At 44.7% G+C, this 26,678-nt stretch overlaps 3 protein-coding genes, 1 non-coding gene and 1 pseudogene across 4 annotated transcripts; 2 read left to right on the forward strand and 3 right to left on the reverse strand.

The window, feature by feature from the left end:
• Positions 1-1,008: 1,008 nt before the first annotated feature.
• LOC142558703 (U2 spliceosomal RNA) lies at positions 1,009-1,191 on the reverse strand. Its single transcript, XR_012823095.1, has one exon. It is a non-coding gene; the product is annotated as a U2 spliceosomal RNA (small nuclear RNA).
• A 4,394-nt stretch (positions 1,192-5,585) lies between these two features.
• On the forward strand, positions 5,586-9,664 carry LOC142592790 (uncharacterized; annotated as a pseudogene).
• Positions 9,665-9,730: 66 nt separating this feature from the next.
• Positions 9,731-13,457, reverse strand: LOC142592792 (uncharacterized). Its single transcript, XM_075704466.1, has 3 exons — positions 13,394-13,457; positions 12,573-12,775; positions 9,731-10,899 (listed from the first exon to the last, which is right to left on the reverse strand). Exons 1-3 carry the CDS (start codon positions 13,448-13,450, stop codon positions 10,629-10,631), a joined length of 531 nt encoding a protein of 176 aa, XP_075560581.1. The 5' UTR covers positions 13,451-13,457; the 3' UTR covers positions 9,731-10,628.
• Positions 13,458-13,644: 187 nt separating this feature from the next.
• Positions 13,645-15,403, reverse strand: LOC142592791 (uncharacterized). Its single transcript, XM_075704465.1, has 3 exons — positions 15,176-15,403; positions 14,600-14,804; positions 13,645-14,140 (listed from the first exon to the last, which is right to left on the reverse strand). Exons 1-3 carry the CDS (start codon positions 15,368-15,370, stop codon positions 13,740-13,742), a joined length of 801 nt encoding a protein of 266 aa, XP_075560580.1. The 5' UTR covers positions 15,371-15,403; the 3' UTR covers positions 13,645-13,739.
• A 176-nt stretch (positions 15,404-15,579) lies between these two features.
• On the forward strand, positions 15,580-22,694 carry LOC142592793 (uncharacterized). The gene is made up of 3 exons (XM_075704467.1): positions 15,580-15,761; positions 15,923-16,194; positions 22,534-22,694. Exons 1-3 carry the CDS (start codon positions 15,741-15,743, stop codon positions 22,640-22,642), a joined length of 402 nt encoding a protein of 133 aa, XP_075560582.1. The 5' UTR covers positions 15,580-15,740; the 3' UTR covers positions 22,643-22,694.
• The last annotated feature ends 3,984 nt before the right edge of the window (positions 22,695-26,678 follow it).

A 26,678-nucleotide genomic window follows, 5' to 3' on the forward strand; every position in this document is an offset into this window, starting at 1 on the left:
TGTGCGATTGAGGTGCGTACTCTCGAATTCATGGAGTGTGCGTACTACATTCGTCCGATACTGCAGAACTTCAGGAACCTGGGAACCAGCGTACTCTTTGAACTTGACAACCGCGCTAATGTGGCCCTACACAGACACAACACCTTCCGCGCTTGCCATTGGGCAGCGCGAAATTGACAAGGACATGGGTTCAAGGAGAGGTGAGCGCTCGATTTGGCATGCTTGCGAACTTCGCCCCGCTTGCTGGGATGAAATCGTACCATGCCACTAGCCCGATCGAACTGGCCATCGTAAAGCTCTCGCCATTCAACGAGAGTCGCACGATCGTGGCGTGGTTCAATACACATACAGGGGCCGCGTTTACATATACGCGACGATAGCGTGTCGCATGTCATGACACGTATCATTAACACTACGCGACAGCGTTTACGCGTTGCGCGTCAGCCTTCGTCCGACACGAGTAGGAACCTCTAGAGCCGTCTCACTTTTCGCTCTCTCTCTCTCGATGGGATATACGCCACCGCTTACGTGCGCCGCGCGTCACTCGACTTACCCCTGTCAATCTAACCTCTGCTGCCAGATTAATGCGACGCGCGTTCCTAGCGCATTGCTGCCATATATAAAGACATACGGCAGTAAATGAGAAGCCACGAGACGCTGCTATTAGCAGATGTCACGCCTATCTTGTTTCTTTATTATTATTTTTTCTTTTTATTGACGGCAACCATTTCGAAACGAATTCTCACTTGTTATCTATCTGCCGCTCGCGCGAAAGAGGCACCGCGCCTGTGCTATATCCGAAAATCTTGAATGTTGTCACGGATCCTACAGCGACTCTAGTCTAATCATATAATGGGCGCGCGACCACAAATGCTGTTACACATTGTCGCACGCAAGAGGACGGGATGCAGTTATTCTGGAATGTGTTCTGATACATGACGCAGCCAAACTTTCTTACAGCGAAGCTGTATATGGCGAGTTTCCAGCGGATCGATATCCTTAGACTAAAAACCGTGGGCCGATCCCGAAGATAGTACAATACCGGGCCTCCCGGCGGCGCAGGTGAAGCAGGCTTCAAGCACTCCGCCAACATGTAAAAATAAGTTCGATATATTTGGTCCAAATACAACCCGTATCCATATTAAGCTGATAGGAACAGATACAACACTTTGACCCGCGTAGACCCGCGTTTAGACCCGCGTTTTTCGCACCGCGACCTCTCTTTGTCGGCGTTCCAAGCGCTTGCGTGTCTCCTTTCCTTTCGCTCTCCCGTGCGGGTGCTGTCGCCGAAACGTCACGCGTGGCTAGTTTCCTCTGGTTTCTCGGGGCGTCGGTCTCTTCATCCATGCTAATGGACAGTAAATGGGTCCGCACCTATGTTCAAAACTCTGTGGCACATCTGTGCCGTGTGCTAAACAGCTTTGCTGGTCATCCGCCACCTTCACAGAGCGCAATGGCTCACGATTATTTGGGCTACAGATACTGCTGTGTTACGCAGCCTTGAAATGATGTACGCATGCATGTATAAACAGCGGAAGGACCTGATCCACGAGTTTTGATTACGAAGACCGACAGCATGTGCTCGCCGCGCTCGACGTGCTCTGAGTTTCACGCCTTGCACGACACTAAGACACTTGCACGGAAAAACGTACGGCGGGTTGCTGCCACGCGCACGGAAGACGCGCTCTCCGGAGGCTACAACGACACTTCAACTTTGCGGGTGCTGAATGCGACAAGTGGCGCATCGCATCTCATTTCTAGAGAATCGCACCCATGTATGCGGCTGCAATGCGCTATAGGAGGAGCAGTTGGCTTCGAGTGGTTGGCTTCACGCTCCAGGAAGAAGGCATAGATTGACACTATAGTGAGTCCACTCACGTGGTGCATGTGAATACTGTCGTATCGTATTGAGGGAGAGGAAGAAAAGGGGAGGGATGTGGCGTATGCTCCCCCTCTACACACCGGCGAAATACACTAGCCAGGCAAAGGCTCGGGCTTTTTAATTTTCGGACCACATGAAAAAAGCGCCGTCGTGTAGTGTATCCGTGATGCAATAGGAAATGCCATATTCTATTGTTGGGTACACGGAAAGGCGCCTCATGCGGCCCCATATAGAATGCAATCTCCCTGGCATTGCTTCTTGTCGGCAGCGGTGGGCAGCGCTTTAGTCTAGGGTGGTTGCCGCTGGCCTGGACTTCCGGAACATGACGTCTCCATAACTGTCACACTTCTGTCACGTTGACACGGCGCTACTCCTGTTGACATGACATTCTGAACCGCTTTTTTAATCATTTAAACCAGAGGTCACCAAAAGACTTCCAGTTTCGTCCTCTGGAAAAAAAGAACTTGTAAAGCTTAGCCGGTAAAGAGACTGCTCTACGTTGCAAGAGCGTGCAGATAGATATCTGGGACCCTCTAGCTGGCACTGCGCAGCGACAAAGCTAGCTTAGATTTGTCGTTGCGTGGCCACACATATTCGCAAGTGTCTGCAAATCTGTTGCATTGTCCGCCAGTAGCACTATGCCGTCCGCACGCATCAGCCCGGAGAAGATCTGTGGCACTATTACGAATGTGTATGATAAATAAAACCCTAATTCACAGTTTTCTAGCCATCTTTCTATGTAATTAACATAAAGCGTGAACAGTAATGAAGACAACGGACATCCTTGCTTCAGTCCTTAGTGAATTTCCACAACTTCGTGACATTTTCACCTTTCCCGTACAATTCGTACTCGGTTGTCTCTATATATCTCCGTCAGCAGCTCCACGAAATCGTCATCTATACCTTCGTGCTTGAGAATATCCCATAACTTTTCCATATCTACGTTGTAGTAGGCTCCCTAAATTATCTAGGAAGGCTATCCATAAAGGTCTATTCTCTAGACCTTAAGTTTAGCACAGAGAAACCGGGAATTGTCATGTTTAATGAAGGGACGAGTAAATATACGGTGTCAATTTAACAGCAACTCACACCCATAGTCAAACCATATAAATACCTCAGCGCATACATAAACTAAGGAAGGACTTACTCAAGCACCCACCAAAATAATCTAAAAATAAAGGGGAAGCGAAATGCAGCAATAATGAAACATATAGACCAATATGGGGCCGCAATAGACATGGGTTTGTGCGTGGAATCTGGAAAGGAATAATGCTACCAGCGCTAACGTTCGCAAATGCCATTCTGTGCTTAAAATCGGATATCTTGTCGGGGTTGGAAGTTAAGCAAAGATTGGTAGGCCGCTTGGCTTTGGCAGCCCGGGGCAAAGCCATGAGGCACTGTATGGGGACCAGGGCTGGGCCTCGTTTGAAGTGAGAGAAGCGCAGAGCAAAATTAGTTTTGAAGGAAGGTTCACGGACATGGATGAAAAGAAATGGCGGGCTAAAGTGCACAAATATCGGTTCCTCAAAATCGTGGACACGGAATGGAGGCAGAGGTATAATAATGTAGGCAACCAAGCAGAGGGTAAGTGAAAGTGTGAATAGACAACCAGGAGTCATCAAAAAGAAAGTGGGAGAAACCGAGACAGTGAAATAGATGGAAAGAATGGCAACAAATCATGCAGATTTACAAGAATGAGAGGAACGAAATTAGAAAGGAGAATCTGTAAGATAACACGAAGGGAAGTGCCTCGCTATTCGAGGCTCGAGCTGGTTGCCTAAGGACAAAATCATACCGTAGCAAATATTCGCAACAAGACGAGGTATGTTCATACACCGCAGCAAAACTCCGGGGACCACTCAGCACATCCTAAAGGAATGCGAAGTGGTTCACCCAGTGAGACCCGTAGGTAACGTACACCTTCCAGGAGCGCTTAGGTTTAAAATGGGTGGAAGCGTCAGCCGATCGGCAGTCGCGATAAGCAAGAAGCAAGACCCGTTTAAAGTATCAGTGGAAAAAAAATCAGGGAAGAAATTGACACGATGACATCCGTTTGAAGCACAGGCAGCGATACGAGATAGATAGAGAAGCTAGAGAGGCAAAAAAGATTAAAGAGATGCATCTAAAAGAAGCTAGAACAGAAAGCATGCGTAGTATGCGTGAGTAACTCAATCAGGCTATAGGGTACTACCTATTTGTCACCGGCCCGTTTTCAAAAGGGATGGCAATAAATCGTGATAATCACACATTCTGGTATACCGACATAAGTTTGTATACGCTGTAACACCTGTCCTCTCTGCTAAGTCCCTACTAACAAAATACAATTAAGTCAGTAAACAGCAGTGCGCGCCATACAAATACGTATGGTGTAGCTGGGCAACCAAGCACTGAGGCACAATCGCTCAACGCAGGTATAAAAAATCTTGACCTCCGGAAAGCAATTGAAAAAAGAAAACATAATTGCCAGCCAGTGCAAAACCAGAGACCAAAGAGGAAGAAACATGGAGAAAAACTAAAACACGCCAGAAGCCAAGAAACAAAAAAATCCCAGCAGTCTCCAGCGTGGAGCATGCGGCAGAGCCGCCTTGACCGTGATCCGTTCCGGACAGAGTCGCATGCCACGGATGCCGACACGCATACTGTCTGTTGCTCGCCGCCGTATCTCTGGTTTCCCCTCAAGCCGCCATCTGCTTTCGCTCCGGGGACAAGACGGCTACACGCCGAGTGAGTAGCGGGAGTCGCATTCTGGCGCCTGAGGTCCGCTTCCCACGGGGTTGCCAGCTGTCGGCCTACCGCAAGCGAGGAAAAAGAAGAACCTCCTCCTCCTCATTTTTGGACTACTAATTCCCCTCTCTTCACCGTCCAGCACCTGCCAGCGGTGCCCACTACTGACCGCTGTGTATCTGATCCGTGGCAGTTCTTATTTAGTAACTACGGCACAGTCGGGCGGCGAGCATTCGAGCCGCCGGCGTAAATCAATCTGCCTGTAAGAAGGCTTTGAGGCGAATGATACAACAACACAAGAGAGGGAGAGAGAGAAAATCAAGACAGAGCGGCGGCTGACGAAGAGCTAAATTAAACTATGAAGTTGAGCATCCCGAGTTGCCGCACTGGCCTTTATGAGGGACGTCTGGCCTTTATGAGGGACGTCACAGTAAAGGTGTTTTCAAATTATTATAGGATCGTCTCGGGTTCTTTGCACCCAAACCACGACACACGAGGGTATTCGCATTTCTGCCCCGTCGGAACCCGACCGCCGTGGCCCGCAATCGAACCTTTGACCTCGTGTTCAGTAATAGAACGACTGAGCCTGCGCGGCCCTTACAGACTCAAACCTGGGTTTTTTCTTTGACGCGCTCTAACTAGAAAGAGAGAGGGACACTTAAATTTAGGAAATATAGCTGTCGTAATACGCACAGACCTAACAAATGATTTATCTCGTTCGCATGACCACACTAGCCATCAAGTGACAGTGCGTCTCGTAGTCAAGAAATACGAGTTGGATCCCGTGTGGTGGAAAGAGCAGTATCCTGCCCTGAAAGCCTGTAGAGCCGCTTTTCCTCATGGCGACAACACGAAGGAGCACTCCACCTCTGATGAACTAAGTATCCGTTGTTTAGTAGTATAGCTGCATAGTATAGTAGCTACTATACAAGGTGTTTTCTTTCAGCTGCACCAAATTTTTAAAAATTGCCTATAGGCACCCTGCAATGCAGTTTGGCTGTACACGTCGCGCCACCTAGCAGCGGCGGTGAGCACCCGTGGGTAGGCCTTCGCCGCCGCGGCACCTTTATTCGTACTACGCTCTAGCACGCCTGACAGCCTCGTTTTCCAATTTTGCAATGGATTTACCGCTGCCTTTCGGCAGCTCCTCCGTGAGAGGTGTGAAGAAGAAGAACAAGCGCAGATACTGCTGCGTTAAGGATTGCCACAACTGCGAAGGTGATGACGGCATCAAATTTTACCGCTTCCCTTCAAGACCGTGGCAAGCAAACCGGCGGCTGAAGTGGATCGTCGCGGTTCGGCGCGTCAAGTAAGTGTCGCTCTTGCGAATTTCCGTTAAACGAACGAAGGTCTAAACGGCCAAGTAAAGTGACAACTGCATAAAGGCGCGTCAACTGATTCCTGCTGTTGTAAATTGGTTAAATAGTCGTTTAGCTCGTCTCGCTCCAAAACAAACGTGCAGTGGTGTTTACGTGTCAAATCTAGCTTCGTAAGCGCTCCGTGCGGGAACTTTGTACGCAGTGTGCTTTTGTTATGCATTCATAAGCCAACGTGCAGCTCGTGTCTGCGCCGGGATCAAGACGTGAGTGCTAGAACCGGACTCAATCATGCCGATATTTTCTCGCGCGTAAAACAGAACCAAGGCTGGAGTGCACTGCACCGCACGTCGAGTGTTCGCAAATTAGCATTTCTCTCGCGCACGCTAACACACATTTGTTCAGTCTTCGCGTTACTTAGTGTCAGATTGCTCTCTGTCATGATTTAGCGGTGATGACCTCTCACATTGGAGCCCGAATAACAATACGAGAATTTGTTCGAGGCACTTCGTCAACGAAGAAAAAAGCAACATCGAGAATCATCCGGGTTACCTGCCAACAATATTCCCACCCGTCTACAAGAAGCGGTCCATGGTTCCTGCTGCACAGATTTCCAGGTTCAGCAGGTACCTGCTTTACTCGTGCCGCGATAAATTATATATGATACGTATCGGACGGCCCCTTGTACACGCGCTTACTTTTGTCGCTTCAGAAGGGTTTGGTGTTGAGCTAGTTGATACATAATGAAAAAAAAAGCTAAAGAATTAGCATGAGGAAGAGTGACCAGTCAACACAACACTGACTTTCAACTGAAGGTTTATATTTGCAGTAATGCAAAATATATTCATGCAACGAATTGGGCACTGGGCTGCATGGGACAAAAAGCAGCCACAACAGAAGAGGGGGGGGGGATTCTCTTGTAGCCACTTCAGCTGCGTTTGATTTGCGATGCTGAGGCGTATAAATTTTTTAATGTTATTGAATTGCTGTTATTCATTCATCCTTATTTGTTGTTATGATATCACTTTTGCTAGGGATATCAAATATACTTCATTTTCCTTCGACAACCGTCAACACATAAGCCTTTCTTTCGATATTGCATCTTGCGTGCCTTCGTCATAAATAAAATATGGCCTGTGGTGTGGTATCGCACTTTATAGCAGACATGATTACTGGCCGAATTACATAGAGGTTGTCACACTTGAGCTTTCCGTGCGTTTGCAGGTGGATGCACAGATCTGCGGCTTCAGCTACTGCAGCGCCTTGTGCGGCAGAAGTAGCAGAATTTGATGCTGAAGACGCCAGCAGCAGTGCCATCTCTGTAGCAGCCGAGGTGACTGGCGATTCTATAGATGCAGCAGCATGGGATGGCCTGAACGTGTTGTGTGCTGCTGCTGAGGTCCACATAGCAGCCAGATCACTGGTGAGCTTTATAAGAAAGTGTGCACTAGCAGAAACACCCCACTACATTTCATCAGCAGAAAATTTTGAACTAAACCTTTCTTTGCCTCTTCCTGCAGTTTGGCATGAGTGTATGGTTTCTTGCCTGACATATTCGTGGATGCATATGTGAAGCTTATATGTGCTCTGAATGGTAGTACCAGCTTACAGGATTATATATACTGTATGTTAACCAACAAGGTGTGCGAGGAAGTGGATGACTGTTCAGTGTAATAAAACATTATTTCATACACAACACATTAGCCCATTTTGTAGGCCTGTAGGCATATCGAAAGGACACCAATTCTTTAATGAAAAGTGCATTGTATTTAATGGCTTCCTTCAGGTACTTTATTTTTTATGATTTAGCCATTCAGTATGTGCGAATTATTGGCTAATTTTCCAGAATGAGTATGTGCCACTGTTACACAAGGAATATAAAAGCCTTAAATGTATTTAGAAGTGAATGCCAACATGGCATAAGAGATATAGAAATTGTTGCGTTTGTGGCACATAAAAATAACTCTTGCATGAGATTACACATTGCATATGGATGAAAATAAACACAATTGGCAAGCAATGTCATTAGTTGTACAGCATTTATTAACCACTCCATTAAAGTTTTGCTTCATTAATACTCCAGCATTTGCATTTTGATCTGCATAATTCTTTCAGAGTCCTTGTTTTAAGGTTCTAATTTCTATCATATCTAAAAGTATGGAGTCGATTATACCGATAGTGATTTTAGTACCTTGCTCACTACTGTAATTGTGAAGCAAATTTCAAAAGAATGAGAGTATCTTTTTAAGTACCTAGTCTTCTGGGTTGTGCTTTTGTGTAAACAGAAGCAATTGGCAGTCTTTGTAGAAGCTGAAAACAAATTGCAGTCATGTCAATAAAATGCGTCTGCTGCACATGAAAGCCATGGCTTTATGAATAGAATGCAGCGATATAGAAATGGTAGATCAGCTGTCGCACTGACAATTTTGTACCCTAGTTATCCTTACAAGATTTGACACATAACAAACCTTTTGAGAACATGTCACAGTCTATACTTTTTAATTGCTATAAAGTGTTAGAATTGTGAAAGCAGCACCTCCCTAATATAACATGACATTTCTCTTAGGAAACTCAAACATCGGAGACGAGCAGCGTGACCACAAGCTTTTCAGCGTTTATTTGCTGCACTGAAGGCAACAACCTGTCAACGCAGATAACCCACCACGAGGCACGCGACTGTGAAGTGCAACACATTCCAAACGTTGCCAGCAAGCACAGTGGTCCAGACCATCGGACAAGCTATTTTGCTGGCCACGAAAGTGTTTCAAGGAGTACAAGTGCTCTTGAAGACTTATGTAATGTAAGTCAGGTGGTGTTCGCCGTGCTCTTGAGCGTGTTTCCGGTCTCGACTGAGCGCAGATGTGACGTATCTAAAGAAGACCGACTGCTGCTGTTCCTGATGAAATTGAAACTTGGCATCAGCTATTCATCCCTGGCTACCCTGTTCAGCATTAGTGAAACATCAGCCTCACGGCATTTCAAGTGTCCTCAAAACCTTGGCATTTGCTACAAAGCAATGGATTTTTCGTCCTCCACTCAGAGTTATTCAGGCTACCATGCCAGACTGTTTTAGGGCACATTATCCGGACTGCACAATGATAATTGACTGCACAGAAATCCGCACTGAGCAGCCACCTACTGTACAGCAGCAGAGGACTCTGTACTCCCAGTACAAAGGCGGGTATACTTTGAAATTTCTTGTTGCGGTTACACCTGGCGGGATGATATGTTTCCACTCAGATGCGTATGGGGGAAGGGTGTCCGACACACACATTACTGTCGATTCTGGTTTCCTTGATGTCATTGAGTCTGGTGATAAAATACTTGCAGACAAGGGATTTCCTGGGATACGTACAGTTATTCGTGAACGAAACGCTGTACTTGTCATGCCCCCATTTTTACAAGGCCCTCAGTTCAGTGCTCAAGAAGTTAGGGACACACATAATATTGCACAAGTGCGAGTTCATGTGGAGAGGATGATCCAGAGAATTAAAGTGCATAACATCTTAAACAACAGGGTGCCAACTGAAATGATAGCACTCATGACAGACGTGTTTCACGTGTGCTGTGTGCTGGCGAACCTTCAGCCTCCAATAATTAAGTTCAGTTAAATCACTGAGAATCAAGTCATCTAGCGCAGCAACTGCCTCATTTAACAGATTCCATTGGCCGATACTGTTGTTGAGCAACTGCTCTAGTCGGACAAAGAGCACCTGTCTTGCTTGAATCCTGTCACCGGTGTTTGCAGATTTAAGACACCAGAAAGATGTACTCACTTTTAATCTGCCAATAAACTTTGACACATGTGGACATTTTACAATCAGTATTTATTGTTCCCACTTCATTTCACAAGCATGAATATGTGGTTGCAGTTTTCTTTGACCATGTAAAAGGAAAAGGTGTTGCCTCAGATCAGAAAATTCAATGCACGAACTTCCCTCAGAAATTTTCTGATGCTTATTAGACGTACATGAGCACTTATAGCTTGCGTAACTAACAAAGCTTGACTAGGAAACACAAGTGAGAAGCAAAAGCTAAGACATCACAGTATGCATGATTACACTTCACAAAACATCATTGTTTGCAAAATAAAAGGTTAGTCTGGTTGGTTGCCTAAAGAATAAATACACCAATTTACCATGCGTGACAAGATGCATACAGAAAATTCAGATGAGAATTCACTCCGGTAATACTAATACCACTGAAGAAAAAAAAAACCACAGCACCACGCATCCCTGACCCTGGTGACTTGTGTCGCAGGAGGCTTACATGAAGTACAGATAATGCTTTGCTATGAAATGAATATGAGGACAGGCAGAAGCAAGTAAACAACGATCACTTCTTGCACAGTGACTAGTCTGTTTGGTTGCCTAAAGAAGAAATACACCAATTTACCATGCGTGACAAGATGCGTACAGAAAATTCAGATGAGCATTTACTCTGGTAATACTAATGCCACTGAAGAAAAATAAAACTGCAGCACCACGCATCCCTGTGTCACGGATCTCCTCCGGAGAACACTCTGGCCGAAAGAATGGACTAGGCGACAGGCGTACCCACACAGACGCACATTTAATACAACCCACGCGGCACGAACAGCAGCACACAAGCCTAACAAAACTAACACACAACATACAAAGACTGTCAGTACACACGACCCAGTAACATTACACTAGCCTTCTACTGATAGTGGTTGGCGTTCGTGCTCACATCTGGTTCGGTGCGTATGTGGCGTGGTGTGGGTCCCGTAGCCGGCGTCGGAGTGGCGTTCGACATTCGAGGACTGGCGTCGCTGGAGGCGTCGTTGGTTGCGTCGTACACGCTCCCGGTCCGAGCGCCCGTGGAGGTCTGGCCGATGATGTTGGCGTTGGGGCACCACCCGGAAGAGTGGTGACAGCGGTAGAGACACCCCTGGCCGTAGCAGGTGGTGGCGTCCTCCGTGGACTCCCCGGAACGGACTCAGGAACGGCAGGAAGTCTGCGGAGCAAAGCCGTAGAACGCGAGCTCACCGGAGCACTAGCCGGCGTCGCTCTCTTCCGGTCGAACCGTCCCTCACCCGCCGAGTCTCCGCTGCTTTCTTCTCCCCCCGTGTCTCGCCCTTCCTCGCCCTTTTATAGCCTTCTTGTTAGTCCACGTAATCCTTCTCTTCGTCTTCTTCCCTTCTATATGTGACACCCTGACCCTGGTGACTTGTATCACAGGAGGCTTACATGAAGTACAGATAATGCTTTGCTATGAAATGAATATGAGGACAGGCAGAAGCAAGTAAACAACGATCACTTTTTGCACAATGACTAGTCTGTTTGGTTGCCTAAAGAATAAATACACCAATTTACCATGCGTGACAAGATGCATACAGAAAATTCAGATGAGCATTCACTCCGGTAATACTAATACCACTGAAGAAAAAAAAACCACAGCACCACGCATCCCTGACCCTGGCGACTGGTATCGCAGGAGGCTTACATGAAGTACAGATAATGCTTTGCTATGAAATGAATATGAGGACAGGCAGAAGCAAGTAAACAACGATCACTTTTTGCACAATGACTAGTCTGTTTGGTTGCCTAAAGAAGAAATACACCAATTTACCATGCGTGACAAGATGCGTACAGAAAATTCAGATGAGCATTTACTCTGGTAATGCTAATGCCACTGAAGAAAAAAAAACTGCAGCACCACGCATCCCTGACCCTGGTGACTTGTATCGCAGGAGGCTTACATGAAGTACAGATAATGCTTTGCTATGAAATGAATATGAGGACAGGCAGAAGCAAGTAAACAACGATCACTTTTTGCACAATGACTAGTCTGTTTGGTTGCCTAAAGAATAAATACACCAATTCACCATGCGTGACAAGATGTGTACAGAAAATTCAGATGAGCATTTACTCTGGTAATACTAATGCCACTGAAGAAAAAAAAAACTGCAGCACCACGCATCCCTGACCCTGGTGACTTGTATCACAGGAGGCTTACATGAAGTACAGATAATGCTTTGCTGTGAAATGAATACGAGGACAGGCAGAAGCAAGTAAACAAACATCACTTTTTGCACAATATGACTAGTCTGGTTGGTTGCCTAAACAATAAGTACACCAATTTACCATGCGTGACAAGATGCGTACAGAGAATTCAGATATATATATCTCTACCGGTGGCGTTTTGCTGGAGTATGTCCTTAAGCTGCCCACAAATTGCAGTAACACAGTGGTTATGGTGTGTTGCTGCTAAGCACAAAGTCATGCGTCTGATCCACTGATAGTACCAAAACGCTTATGCCATACGGTGTACTATATTTACACGTAAATAACATGAGGGAGGACTTTCTGTCTCTCGGAAAAAAGAAAAAATTGCACATATAATAGCAAGTGTTTCAACGCTTGTATACCAAGCGTTGAAAAACCCTATTCAGTAAATAGAAGTACCACTCTAGAGCGAGGCAACATTCATTCTACTAACTTTGTTGCCTTACAAGTTCACACAAAATCCACTGAAAATAAAATTGTTCAAGAGTTGGAATGGCCTCTTGAAGGAAAGCATCATCCCTACCGACAACCATGGTCACGCTCTGCTTCTTTGAATATACAAAGAAGAAACACTGCTTTGCATTAAGCAGGTACATCAAAATCTGGACCTGTGTATAGTACCTGTGCGACTTCCTTAGTATGGGGTTTCCATCAACATGATGCACATAGTCAAGGATGCTGTGCCCTGAATCGTCAAAAATCCCTCTGTCAATGCATTTGTGTGGGCACTTTATCTCCAGCAAGCATGTCTCGCCAGAGAGAGAAAAAATTCCATCAGGGCTTCCACAAAGCCATGGCTGTTGCGGGTGAAGTAACAGGCCCACCTGAAATGTCATTTTTTGCTCATTTGTGTTACGCAGTCAAAAATTGTTGCACAGATTATTTCTTTCCCCATTACTTATTTCAATATTGTCAACATTTCCTCGAGCTTCCTAACAGTCAAAATGTATATTTAGGCTAGTTGGTTCATATCCGTAATAAAACAGTGCCAGAGAACCGACGGGACCAGACGAAGAAAAATATGTACATGTACACATGGTGACAAAATAATGGGTTAATAAAACATGTTTTACAACATTAGTACAATTTGACTAAGATGTATAAAAGAAGCACAGTGCGAGACTGGGATAGTTGGTAATCCATGACGAGGTGCACAGCGCAACAATGGACAGAAGGGCACAACAAAGGCAAGCACTTGCCTCCCTCGTGCCTTTCAGGTCCACTGTCATGCTGTGCACATCAGCATAAAAGAGGATAATGTACTTTGACATGTTGTCAGTTCACCTATAGGCTGCCTGCGACAACATGCAGCACGATAGGAGACGACGTGTACTGTAACATTAAACATTGCATAGTTGAAAATGATTCCAACTATTATGTTTTTTATTTATCACAAAATAGGCTGTACTTAGCTCTCCAGATAACGCAAGTGACATGCTCACCTCTGTCACCTTGACACCACGCTGCTGCTCAAAGTCCTTCCTGGCCACTGGCTCCATACGTATTCCTAATATAGAACACACACATGTAATTTATATTGCTTAATTAGATCCAACAATCTTAACGTACCATATGTTGTAGCCTCGGACGAAAAAAAATTGGATTTGAAAAGGCTGTGAACAATCTCTTTAGGGCCTCTGCGGGTACGCAAAATTGTGTGAGCTGCTGTGCTGCTGATGCGCACTTTGCGTCCCTTGTGCCACCTGCATAGACGTATATATACACAACATAAACATAACGAAACGAACATGTCAGAAATATACCTATGCAATGCTTTCTGAACCATTGTTACCTCGGACAACTTGACTGCCCAGCAGTCAGCACGCATAGCTCATTAACCGACTCGCATACAACGAAATTGTTGTAAAAAGCCCTCTCCTCTGGTGTCAGCCCTTGCAGATGGTTCCTTGGGGCTATGGTTACTTTTGGAAAGTCACCTAGCACGCCCAGCATGTGAAGGGGTCTATGGGGTGACTTCAACAGTATGTTAAGCTTTTGATGCAGCAATGCTCTTCGATCTTTTTCGAAAATTTGATGAAGAATTTCGCCACGCCTAATCTCCGCTTCACTTTTTTCCATCTCCTTAAGTACAGTTGTAAAAGGGGATTCAATGCCCCCGAAATGTTGGGTGATGTAGGTAGGTGGCAGCTCTGCAGGCTGCTTGTTTGCCACAAAGGGACTGTTGTTATCTGCAAACAGGAGGACATGAAAGAGGATAGGGCATTAAAATAATACACAGAAAGACGGATTTGACTTCGTACAGGAGTAGATTTCGAGCGAAGAAGCGGGAAGGAAAACACTGCTTACTTGGTTATGTCAGGTTGCACAGTAGAAAGGATACACTTTCCCTCATAAGTGACCCATATTTGGTTCAAGCAAGAAAATTCTAAAGGCATGCTTTAATTGCACTTCGTGAAATAAAAAATAGCAATTATGTGCGTGTATATAGTAATGAACACTGCATGAGTAATTAAGAGTTCTTTTTCGTAAATTTGTATTGCTATGATGCTTTAGCGAAAAACTCGGCTGTTTCTATTCACGTGTAGACTCCACAGAAAAAATTCGGAGCGCGTACATAACACAAGCTAGAATAAAAAGGCCAAATAATATAGCGAAAGCACATAGAACAGAAAGCAAGAGCATCCTACCTCCAAACAGCTTTCTCAGTGGCACTTTGTCGTCATGGTCGGGCTTCGACGATGGTTTCCCCCATGACTGCGGGCCGCTCGTACACGACACGTCCTCGTGCAGCTTGATGTAAAATACCACCGCTGCGCAGTGTTTACAGTCGCCGAGGGCGCCGTAACGGCACGTGCACGTCCCCTTCAGTACAGTTCGAGGCGCGATCGACAGCTGTAAACGAAGACGGCGAACGAAAAAAAGAGGTGAGCGTTAGGCATGACGCGCGGTGGCACACGCATACGCAGTACATCGCGAGCGAACTGTCGACGGCAACGAAAGCGTGAGCGTGCGACACGGAAGCGAGGTGCAAGTACACTTCTGATACGTAGCGCACGATAAACGAGAACAAAAAAGAAAGAGAGACGGACGGGGACACAAGCCTTCCCTTTTGTTCTTGCCTATCGTTCACAACTCACCAAAACTTCTAGAAGTAAGATATGCAAGGCACGTTCGTAGTAATTAGGCTACAAATGACAGTTGGAAAAGCTCTACAGCCGTATGTGCACACTCAAGTGCAATAAAATAATTATTTGTCAACTTACTTGGAGTTCGACGTCGTAAGCCTGCTTGCTTTGTTGTGACAAGCACTTCGCCGAGATATCCGTGCCGTTCACCTCTCTGACACGATACACATGATTGTTGTCGTAAAGCTGGCGTCCTTTTTCAAGCGTCGATGGTCGGAAATGTGCCTCGACGTTTTCAATTGCCTTAAAACCGCAATGCAGCACGACCGACATGATTCAAGCGAGTGCCGCAAAAGCATGCCGTCGTAGAAGCGGACGCCTCAGTGTTTCGCAGAAGGCGTAAGCTGCTGACACGCACGTGGTAGTAGTGAAATGCCATACTTAAACGCTGCTGCCACGCACGGAAGTGACGTCAGAGTTATGATGACGTTGTTTAAACAAGTATGACGTGTTCCGGTTTATAGTTTTGCGCGCGCTGCTGGAGCTGCTTCAGCTTTTCAACTTAGCTAAGACACAATTTTACGGTTTCTTACTGTATTGTGTGCTAGAATGTTGTTCTAGTTGCGCTGGAAGAATCGGATGGTGTTCGAACTTGCGATCACGAGCGACACTTGGACGCAACGCTGGAGCAGCTCGTTTCCTTATGCCTTGCAGCGCGTTTATGGTTGGTAGTGTGGTCTTATGTAGCTCCTGTTACGTTTTTCAGTGCTCTTGTTTGTTGAATTTGCTGTTGTGAATGGGGCACATGTTGGCTTTCAGTATGGCAGAACTTTTTTCTCTTATGGTAAAAACGTTTAAACGCGTTCTAAACTCTTGTCGCTGCAGCCAGAGTGCGGGAAGCCTCGAGCTCGCTTCTTCCCGGCGCCGCCCCGGCTTCGAGGGCCGCCGGGGACCTTCTCCATCGGCGTTGCCGCCGCTGGGAGACGACTCTCAAAAGTTCAGAGTTGGCAGACCGCAGCTCTGGGCCATCCGGCAAGCCGAAGGTGCCGCTCGAGTTCAAGGACTTCGAGCCGCCACCTGACAAAAACTGCCGGACCATTCTCTATTAAAGTTTCTTCTTCATCCTTCTTAGGATTGCTCTTGCATATATTGCCCGAGTAAGTGCTGTTGCAATTTTTTTACGGCAATGTCGCATTTACCTCTACTGTTTCTTGTCTTGCATCTTCATGCTGTTTCCCTGTTTACCTCGGATTTTGGTGGCTAGCGAATCGCGACTTGCTTGTGCACCTGCTCGTTACAGTTCAAAAGGCACATGTTGAGCAACCTGAATATAAACTATGAAGACAAATATTGCAAAAGGTGGCCCAGCCACTCATAGCTCTACTTTGGTTCAATTTTGTTGTAAAGTTTGGCTGTCTTGAAGACCGAGAAATTTTCTTAAATTTCTTCCAGCTAGTTTGCTAAGCTGCTATTTAGTATTGCTTCTTATGATGGCGCTGTGCGAGGTACGAGGTTTGCGCAAATGTTCCTCGCAACTTGTTTGTAGACGTGACGTAGCTTCATTGCAGGAACCTGCATTTTGTTATACATGTGAAATGCATGCTAATATGACCAGTGTGGGCTTGCAGGTCCATGCATGCCACTCTCAAGCAAATGCCGTTTTCATTGTATGAATCTTCCTTGACCTTGCTGCACTTCACAGGGCTTGTTTGGTTAATCCTTTTGTCTGTGCAATAGAATGCTCATAGGTCTTGAGCTTTACCCTGATCCTTTTGTCCAACAAAAAAAAAACTCTTTAGGCATTGCGTTAGGGAACATATCTGGGTGATAATGTGACAATCTTTGCCTCTATAACCTTTCTTTTCTCCTATCTTCAGTGAAGTTGTCAACCACCTGTCTCTTTGTTCGAACAGAGTGCCATGCATTGACAGAAATTCTCATCACAACAAGAAAATCTCTGAAGGAAATTTTGAAACTGACTAGGACTTCGTCTTGGGCAAGTTGGTGAAATCTGCGACGCATTTTTTTTTTGTGCGCAAAAAGATATTTATAGAAGAAGGACGCATGAAAGTGCGAACTACCAACTGACTTAATGATTCAAAGGATGGAAGATAGGGTACAAGTTTTGTGCACATGCAAGAGGCGAATGTTGTGACAGTGCTAGTTTGTCTAGTAATGCTACAAATCGGCATTAAACAAGTGCACTTCTGGGGAATTAAGGCAATTGAAGTGCTACTGACATGTGCACCATCTCTCTGATAAAATATTCCTTCGCGAGTTCATGTGCTGTTTTGTTGCTACTTCTGCCCAGGATCACAATGTTGGAAAGCACGGCTCACATGAGCAGGCCTTGCAATGTGCGCTGCACCATCCGGTTTATTTAAATTGTTTGAATGCTCCCTCAAATAGTCATTTAGGCATTGGGCCGTTTGGTCTACATAGAACTTGCCACAGCCGAGAGGTATCTCATAGACCAACCCACAGCACAATGCAAAATGGTTGGCATGATTTTTCATACACCCTTGTCTCGTGGTATGAGAGCCACTAGCAAAATTATTTGCTTTCACGTCGATAAATGTTGTACACTGTTGCACACATTTTTGGCGTGACAGAATGGGTCTTTTTTTTTTGCATGAGTGCGAACATTCATAGCGATGGAAACACAAAAATTGTTTCAAGTGAGGCACTAGATCACCCAGAGCAACAATCTAAAGAAAACATGTATTTTATGTTAATCTTGATTTATTAAACAATTTTCTCGCCCTAATGTGGCAAAGAGGACATCTTAACCTCTACACGGACAGGCAGAAGAATGACAATTCCATGAGAAATGTCAACATATGAGCATGGAAAGCGCAGTTGCCAGTGATGTGAGGACTGACGACGTAACAAGTACCACAACGCGGAATGGAAAGCGTATGCGTCAGCTCCCGCCTTTTAAAAGGTTGATGCTCTTATTGAACACGCCAATGCCATGCTGTGCCCCGACCAGCTTCAAAGCCGCAAACTGCACTGTTTTGCAGTACGCTGCGACTGCAGCCCACTTGTTGCCTGATGTAGATTCCGGATTCCGGAAATGGGCTGAGAAGGTCTAAGCCGACACGATGGAAGGTCTTGGTAGGGATGTCGAGCGGCTGCAGGTAACCGGTGGGGAGCTGGGAAGGCTTCTTACGTCGTTGGCAAAGTTCACAAGTGGGGACACAACATCGTACGGAACGGGCAAGGCCCGTCCAAAAAATACGGCGACGTACACGGTCATAGGTTCGAGATACGGCAAGGTGTGCTGCCGTTGGTGCGTCGTGAAGCTCTTCTAGAACAGTGGAGCGGAGGTGTTTAGGTATTACAAGTAGAAACTCAGAGCCGTCCAGATGAAGGTTACGGAGGACGAAGAGGCGTAGAGCAGCATCGGCTGGAGAATGTTCAAAATGGTCTATGAGTGCTCTGATGTAGCCGTCATGATGTTGCTCGTCGGCGAAATGAAGCAGCTGTGATACAGAGAATACACAAGAAGCATTGGCAATATTGGAGGAGTCAAAGTTGTCAACAGGTAACGCGACAAGCAGTCAGCGTCTTGGTGCAGGCGGCCAGACTTGTACACCATGGAATATGAAAATTCTTGTAGCCTCAAAGCCCATCGACCAAGCTGGCCTGTAGGGTCTTTTAGTGATGAAAGCTAGCAGAGAGCATGATGGTCAGTGACTACGGAAAAAGGGCGACTGTAAAGGTAAGGACAGATATTCGCAACTGCCCAGACGACAGCAAGGCATTCTCATTCCGTAATAGAATAGTTGTGCTCCGATTGTGCTAGGAGGTGGCTCGCATAAGTAATAACGCGATCCTGTCCACGCTGACGCTGGGCTAAGATGGTACCTACGCCATGACCGCTGGCATCTGTACGCAATTCTGTAGGGGCATCAGGGTCGAAGTGGGCGAGAATGGGTGGTGAGGTTAGAAGAGTGACGAGACGAGAGAAGGCGGCGGCTTCTGAAGTACCCCGCACCTCCACCAGAATGTTACGTGTGAAAAGACAGACGAAAGGGGCTATTTACAGGTTATTTACACTGGAGCCAGGCAGCCAGGCCGACCCTCGCTCGCACTAAGAGCTGCGACGTCATCTTCGTTCTCGTGGCGGCCCGTCTTTTGAGCATTGCTCGATGATATTGTAATAATATTACTGCGAATAGAGCTTTTGTAATTGAGAAACTGAAGTAAATGCAGGACACAATTAGACACTCCCTTAGACATTCAAGTACTAGCCAGATGATGAAGGCACTCCTCATTAAAATTCTGTCACTGGAACTCATCTACTAGTAATAAAAATATCGCTGCATTGCATTATAACATGAAAGAAAATGCTTCTTGTCTAGTTCTACTTGATTTTTAGAAAAAAGAACCTATTGAGGTTACCCTTGAAAGCATCGCCCACGCTTTTGTGTTTCAGTAGTTATTATGTAGTGCTGAGCTGGCTTTTCTGGCTCGCGAAACTTGCACAAACTTCAAGTCGCAGAGAATTTTATGTTCATGTGATGTCGTGGTATGTCTGAACAGTCCATGCCACTTGACCAAGAGCAGCTGCAGTGGTGAATCCAATGTTCTGTCTTGGGTCGGTTGCTCCATGGCCGCACGTACGCATTTTTCGTAGAAAACTGTAGCACCATCTGTAGGGCGCTGTTTTACTCGCCGATGAAAGCAAAGGGCAGTCGTGGCGTATGCAACGTCGCCACTCCCTGCTCAGGAGCAGGTGATTTGAATTCCTCTCTAGGTGTGCGGACCCTTCAGACGCAATTTCCTCGTAAACTAAGTCTTGTTGGCACGAAACAAGCACTGTGAGGTTTATGGAATGCTACTTTAATAGGCCGCATCTATTTATTTATTTCATACATACTGCTAGCCTCCATTTCGAGGCTGTTGCAGGACATGGGAAAATACATTGCATCAAAATATGAATGGCAAACTTATACACTTGTTAATATTGTAGTTTACGAGAAGATGTAGTTGAGCAATACAATAAGAGGGTGTGACCTTCCTGAGTCAGCCCTTAAAGGTTAATGAACAAAAATGCAGAAGCATAAGGCAAACAACAAAAAAAGTGCACCAAACCAATTACAAACATATTGCAGTGTCTGTAGGCGATACTTATAAGTTAAGATGCGTACTCAGACCTATTTTTCCAGCATAGGAAGGAAATCGTCAGGTGAACAAATTATATCACTAGGCAATGAATTCTAATCACTGATTGTCTGAGGAAAGAAAAAATACCTGAATGTGTCTGTGTGGAACCTGTATTCAATTAAATGTTTAAGGTGTTTAGTTCTAGTGTTTCGCTGTTCAGAGAAAGATACATATGCACCACTGTGTAATTTGTAGCCCCCATTAAGGAGGTGGAACAGAAACTTGAGGCGTAAGAATTTAGCACGCTTGCAAATAGTACTATAGTCCACTACTACTTAGTAGTCTGCTTTGTATTTTCCTTTAATGTCCCATGAAATGACCATATTGGGGAGCACTCAAACAATTCAAATAAATTTCAAGGTGTGCATCTTGGCATGCTTTGCAAGGCCTGCTAACGTGAACTGTGCTTTTCGTGTGTTATGATCTTGGGCAGTGCATGAGTTCATGGAAGCATACGGTGTTAGGACGATCCTGCATGTGTTAGTAAATGTAAATTATTTTAATTGCATGTAACCTTAGAAGCAGGCTAGTAGCCAATAAACTCTTGTTTGCTAACCCAAGGCATCGAGGCGGTCAAAGTCAGGGTCGTTGACCATTTGCCTGCTCCTAACCCCAATTATTGGCAAATCAGTTCTGTAGAAACCCGCAAGATCAAGGAGGGTGCACGAAAAGGAAAATTCTTGAGACCCATATGGGTTTTTAAAAAAAGGCGGTGACTGGTGACACGCGTAGTAGAGGCGAAATGCCATACCAAAACGCTACTGCCATGCACGGAAGTGATGTCACATTTTTGACCACGTGATTGTGACGTTTAAACAAGTATGGCGTGTTCCAGTTAACAATTTTGCTACAGTTTGCGCGCGCTGCTTCCACTTTTGATCTTAGTTAAAACATAAATTTATGGTTCCTTACTGTATTGTGTAGCAAAATATGCTAGTTAGTTGTGCTGGGACAACCGAAATGTGCCTGAGCTTGCGATCATGAGCGACACTTGGGCCCACGCCTAAAGCAACTCATTTCCTTATACCTTGCAGTGCCTGTTATGGTTCATAACGTGGTTTTGTGCAGCTTACTGTTCAGTTTTTCAGTGCTGTTGCTCTTGTTTGCTGAATTTGTTGTAAATGGAGCTCGTGAGTGTCTTCAGCTTGGCGGCACTTTCTTCTCTTATGACAGAAAGGTTTAAAATATTTCTAAACGTTTGTTGCTGTCGCTTACTTGAGTACGTTGATCGTGAAGACTTTTCCTTTTTTTTTCCATCTTTCGTGGGGCTTTGCATAATGTGCGAGTAAGTGAGCTGTCGCAAATTTTTATGGCACTCAATGCAGCGTTTACCTCTACTCTTCGTCTACTGTACGGTTTCCCTAATCACGGATTTCTCGGCTCGATTGTGAATCACGACTTGCTTGAGAACCTGCTAGAAAGCCCAAAGAAGGCTACAGCATCTACATTCTGCGCCTGCTCGCAACACTTCAAAATGCACATGTTGAGAAACCCTAATCAAAACTATGAAAACCAGTACATAGGAACGTGTTCTACTCAGGCTCAATCTTGCTCTCAAATTAAGTTTGTCTTGGAGCCAGAATGCGGTGCAGCTTGTTTCCTAAACTGATATGTATACTAGCATTGTTGTTTCTTACGCTGTTATCTGAGGCACCATGCTTGCACGAACATTCTTCGCAACTTGTATGGAAATACGACGTAGATTCATTGTAGGAATCAAGCTTTGTGTCCTGTCCTTCTCTTGGATTTTATTTTCGCGCTATTCTTGAGCTCGAATCAGGAATTTGTCATTGTAGAACCTGCACTACGTAGATGTGAAATGTAAAGACACTATACTGGTAGGTGGGTGTACGCAAATGTGTAAGTTTCTAGGCTCATGCCAATCAAGAAAATGCCAATTTTTCATCCCGTGAGTCTTTCTTCACCTTGTGGAATTTCGCAAGCCTTGTTTCAGTCATCCCTTGGTATCCGTTGCAGCAGCTCAGTGTCTATAGTGCCCTGCTGAGCACAAGCTCAGTGGTTTGATTCCCGGCTCTAACAGCCACAGTTTGATGGGGGTGAAACGTAAAAACACTTGCATTTGAGCTTTGGGCGCACTTTAAGGAATCTCTGGTGGTCAAAATAAACTAGAACCTACGATGTAAACCACAGTGAAGTTACATGTCAAAACCTCACAGTTAAAGTAATCTCTTGATCTGTATAACAAAATTCTGATAAGTTTTATCCCTTAGCATGATCCTCTTGTCTAATAAAAACTTTTTAAAGCATTGTGTAAAAATATGTTTTGGATGACTACTGAGTATTTTTTCTCAAATCTTTTTCAGCACCAAACCGAAGAAGTTGTCGATCACTTTGGACTTTTCTCAAACAGGGTGTTGTCCGGTGATTGAATTTCTCTTCACACAAGGACAGATTGTGAAGGAGATTTTGTAAACTATCAGCAGCAGTAGAGAACGAGGCACAAAGAATAAAGGAAATTGATGGACCCAATTTTCTGTTATTTACTATGTTGTGAAGGAAGCAGACAGTGAAGCTGGACAATATGTAGGGGAAATCATAATGTAGAAATAATAAGTAAAGAGGAAGTGAAAGTTGATAGAAAGACAACTTGCTGAAGGTGGGAGCCGAACCCCCATACTGTGCATTAAGCATGCCGTGCATTGCCAATTAAGCTACTGATGTGGTCGTCCTCCCATTTACTTGGCTATCTGTGTATGTGTAAGGGGTAGTCCTGGGAGGGTTGGCCAGCACTGCTTCTCTCGGCCATGTCAGGGGATGTGGAACATCTCTAACTGATGATGTCAAATTGTATGACTTCAGGATGAGGCAACTGGACAACAAGCCCTTAAATGCTCCCTCATGGCATCAAGGCAGCCAAAGAAAATACCTTTGACCAGTTGCTTGCTGCAAAGCTGATTTACTATGTGACTCCTGTTCTTAAAAAGGGATGTTCCACATGTGCTGTTGTTGGCTACGAGTGGTCCTGGCTAGCACTACTAGTGCTCTTTTTGTATGTGTACACAAATACCTAAGAAAGTGAACAAGGGAGGGCCCTCATGACAGCTTAACTGGTATAGCACAGTACGTATAATGTGGTTCAGCTCCCACCTTTTCATCCACTTTCATTTCCTTTATTTCTACATTTCAATGAAACACAATTTCCCCTGTGCTTTCTCTGGCTTTGTAGTCTGTTTTTTCATATAGTAAAAAGAAGGCTGCCTCAAGTTCATACAGGCCGCTTCAGTATTTTTGTACAATCCCATAAGAAAAGGCATTTGTTCCCCTCGGCTAAAGAAATACAGAATCCAGGTTTGTGCAATTTATCTGATATGTCCACATTTTGGGACAAAGTCTTCATGGACTATCTGGAAGCAGTGGCGAAGCCAGTGGGTAACAAACTGGGCACAAGCCCTCACTCCCCCCCCGTGCACACACACACACATTCAAAATTTCTATCTATATGGGATCTGCCCAGCCCCCTTTCCGTCCGCAGTCATGTTGGTGCAGCCCGTCCACCTGCTCTCTCTATAAAAAAAATTTTGGCTATGCCACTGTGTTGAAATATGTGCCACAGTAGTCATCAATGTTTTAAGAAATTGAGGAAGAAGCTAAACAAGTGAAATGTCGAAGAAAGTTCTCAGGTGTGTTGCTCATGCATGGCAACATGCCAGACTGCATGGCGAAATTTGGTTTGCGATGCACTCTGGCATGTTTGAAACATGCGTGCCAACTGCACGCTAGCCTAGCCTGATCACTACTGCTGTGCACAATTAAAGTCATGCTTTTGACATCAATTAAACAGTAATCTGATTTAGAGAAAAGCATGCTTCTGCATACTTTTGCCCTTTCACTTGCTGGCTCTGCTGGTTGTTGCCAAGCTGGATGATCGTGTAGCTGGTGGATCGGCATTCCTGACCCCTTCAACTTGAGCACAAGCCTCAGGTATCTCCTTTTCTTTTGCACAACCTATACCTTGCAGCAGTTGTTGCAGTTCATAGTGTACGTCTGTGCAACTTGCACTCTACATTCCAGTTTTGTACTTTATGTTTTGTTCGGTTTGCTGTTGGTTAGCCCTCATTAGTCCTATCACACATCTACTGTTCTGAACCATGTTCACGATATTTAACTATATAAGGAACTTCCTTGTTACTTGATTTGTCTTTTACATATGAGAATTGGATCAGAACTACCCTACTTTGTTCATACATGGTCAATCACACTCGTGTCTTGTTGGTTAGCAGCTCCACAGTGAAGCATGTCCAATAGTGTACCTTATGTGATTTGGATGTGTGGACAAAAGCACAGGTGCACACCTCGCATTTAGCCAGATATTTTATCAGGTGCTGTATTTTCCAACCACTTATTTAATTTACTAGTTTTACCTTTCATCTAAGTGCGGATGCTACTGAACTGCTATCACTGGGGCTGGCAATATTATATATAATATATGCTACCTTTGCAACTTGGTCCGTGTTAAAGCTTGAAGAAAAATAATCCTATAATACAAGCAGTCACATAATGTACCCCTGGAAAAAGATGGTTCATTTGCAAAACCTACTCGACATAATTTATTAATAAAAAGAAATGGGGTGAGACAGATGGAATGCCCTTCCTGAAATTATAAAAGGCAAAGTAGACTGGTCTCATTTTTTTCTACACCACCACAGCTGTGGTGCATGCTGGTAATTGCACTACAGCTGAGTTGCGAACAGAGAGCATATAAAATGGGTAATCCACCGAGTCTTTTTGATCATAGGCAACAGTTTTTTTCGTTGAAGCATTGTGACATTATAGTAAAGGAATAAACTGTTGCGTCCCTGTATGCTGCAATGAAATGCAAAGGAACAAAATTCTCTAAGTCTTTATTTCTTTCAAAAAGACAACAGCTTGCCACAGGAACACATGTTTAAGGACTATAGCAAATTAGCCTGACAGAAAAGCAAGTAAAATTTTCTTGTTGGTTTGATTTCGTGAAAAACTGCTGTGGCTGCTAGTGCAGCTTGTAAAACTTAGGCAAATGGAACGTGGCAATCGTGCATTTTCACCACAATGGACACGACGATGCTGTGAAAGGCACAAAGATGTGAACAAATGAAAGGATCAGTCATGTGCAGTGAAGTCTTAGAAGTAAGAGAGGCTTTGAAGACATGCAGCAATACCAGATAAATATAACGGACAAATGAGCATTCAGTATGAAGTGCTGCTCACACGGCCAGGCTTGGCCATTGTAAACAAGAACAAACATGCATTGCTCGGTCTGTATACCTGCGCTGATCTGCTATACAATAGTCCTAGCCACATCCCTGACCATCAAAAATCTACCCATTCATTTAGATGGTTAGATAACATTGCTTTCTTGAACTCCTGGCATTGTTGATAGACAGCACTTTAACTGCAGGGCTACAGTTGCGTATTAGTGAATGCGTCTTGTGACATAAGCAAATTGTAACCACTCGGGCTCAACAAAGAATTAACCTCACGCTCATATATTCAAGAAAAAAAACAGTTCACCCAAGCATTTCTATACTTTCTGCAGGAAAAGAAAAATGCAATAGAAAGCATAACCAACGCTTCACAACCTTGCATTCAACTGGTCACTTTTAAGCATTATTGCTCATCTTTAAGGTCCTTTAATGAATCAAGAAAACGTGCCAACAAGCACCTTGTAACAAAAATCGTGCAACCCAACTTTGTTGCTTCGTACAACTATTAGAGTGCTTGAAAACAGCAAGTCAAATAAGCCATAAAGCTTACCATTTAAGAAAATCCTTTGCTGGGCCAGTTGGTTCATTATCAGTCTAATAGCGGAAAGTGCAAACTTCAAACGGGACAGAAAGAGAGTCCTGTGTCTGTCTCTCTATCCATCTCGTTTGAAGTTTCTGCTTTCCTTATTCCATTCAAAGCTTACTGCTTCCAAGTTCCTCATAGTGTATGTGATATTACCCATTGCAAAAGCATTTTCTTCAAGCAAATAAACATCATTAAGTAAATTTCAATGCATGTCCTTATATTTAAACATGCATGCAGATTATATCCTTGGTCGAGTCACTGCTGAAATGTAAACACATGACCACCACCATTTATATGCAAGGTGTCGTAATTTGGGATTGTCAAGCTTGGATATTAATGCAAAACGTCATTGGAGAGCAACTTTTTTTTCTTCCTTTATATACTTCCTTGAGTATTTTCTGCCGCAAACAGAAAAGAATCTGCTTCACATAGCTGGTGCATGTTAACAGATGCAAGCTTTGAAACACATGCCATTCACATTGAGATAATGAACTTTCACGTCTCCAGCCCCTCAACTTGGCCAGAAGTGTAGTCGCTGAATATGCACTCTGACCACCACCACTGCTTCCACAAAACTCATGTTGGTGAATATGCAAACTCTATAACTATTACGCAGTGCCTTCCCACCGTGTTCCAAATTCTCCTAAGAACTACAAGTAACATGGCAGGAAAAAAGCAT

This window comes from Dermacentor variabilis, chromosome 9, assembly GCF_050947875.1.
Source record: "Dermacentor variabilis isolate Ectoservices chromosome 9, ASM5094787v1, whole genome shotgun sequence".
Classification (NCBI taxonomy): domain Eukaryota; kingdom Metazoa; phylum Arthropoda; class Arachnida; order Ixodida; family Ixodidae; genus Dermacentor; species Dermacentor variabilis.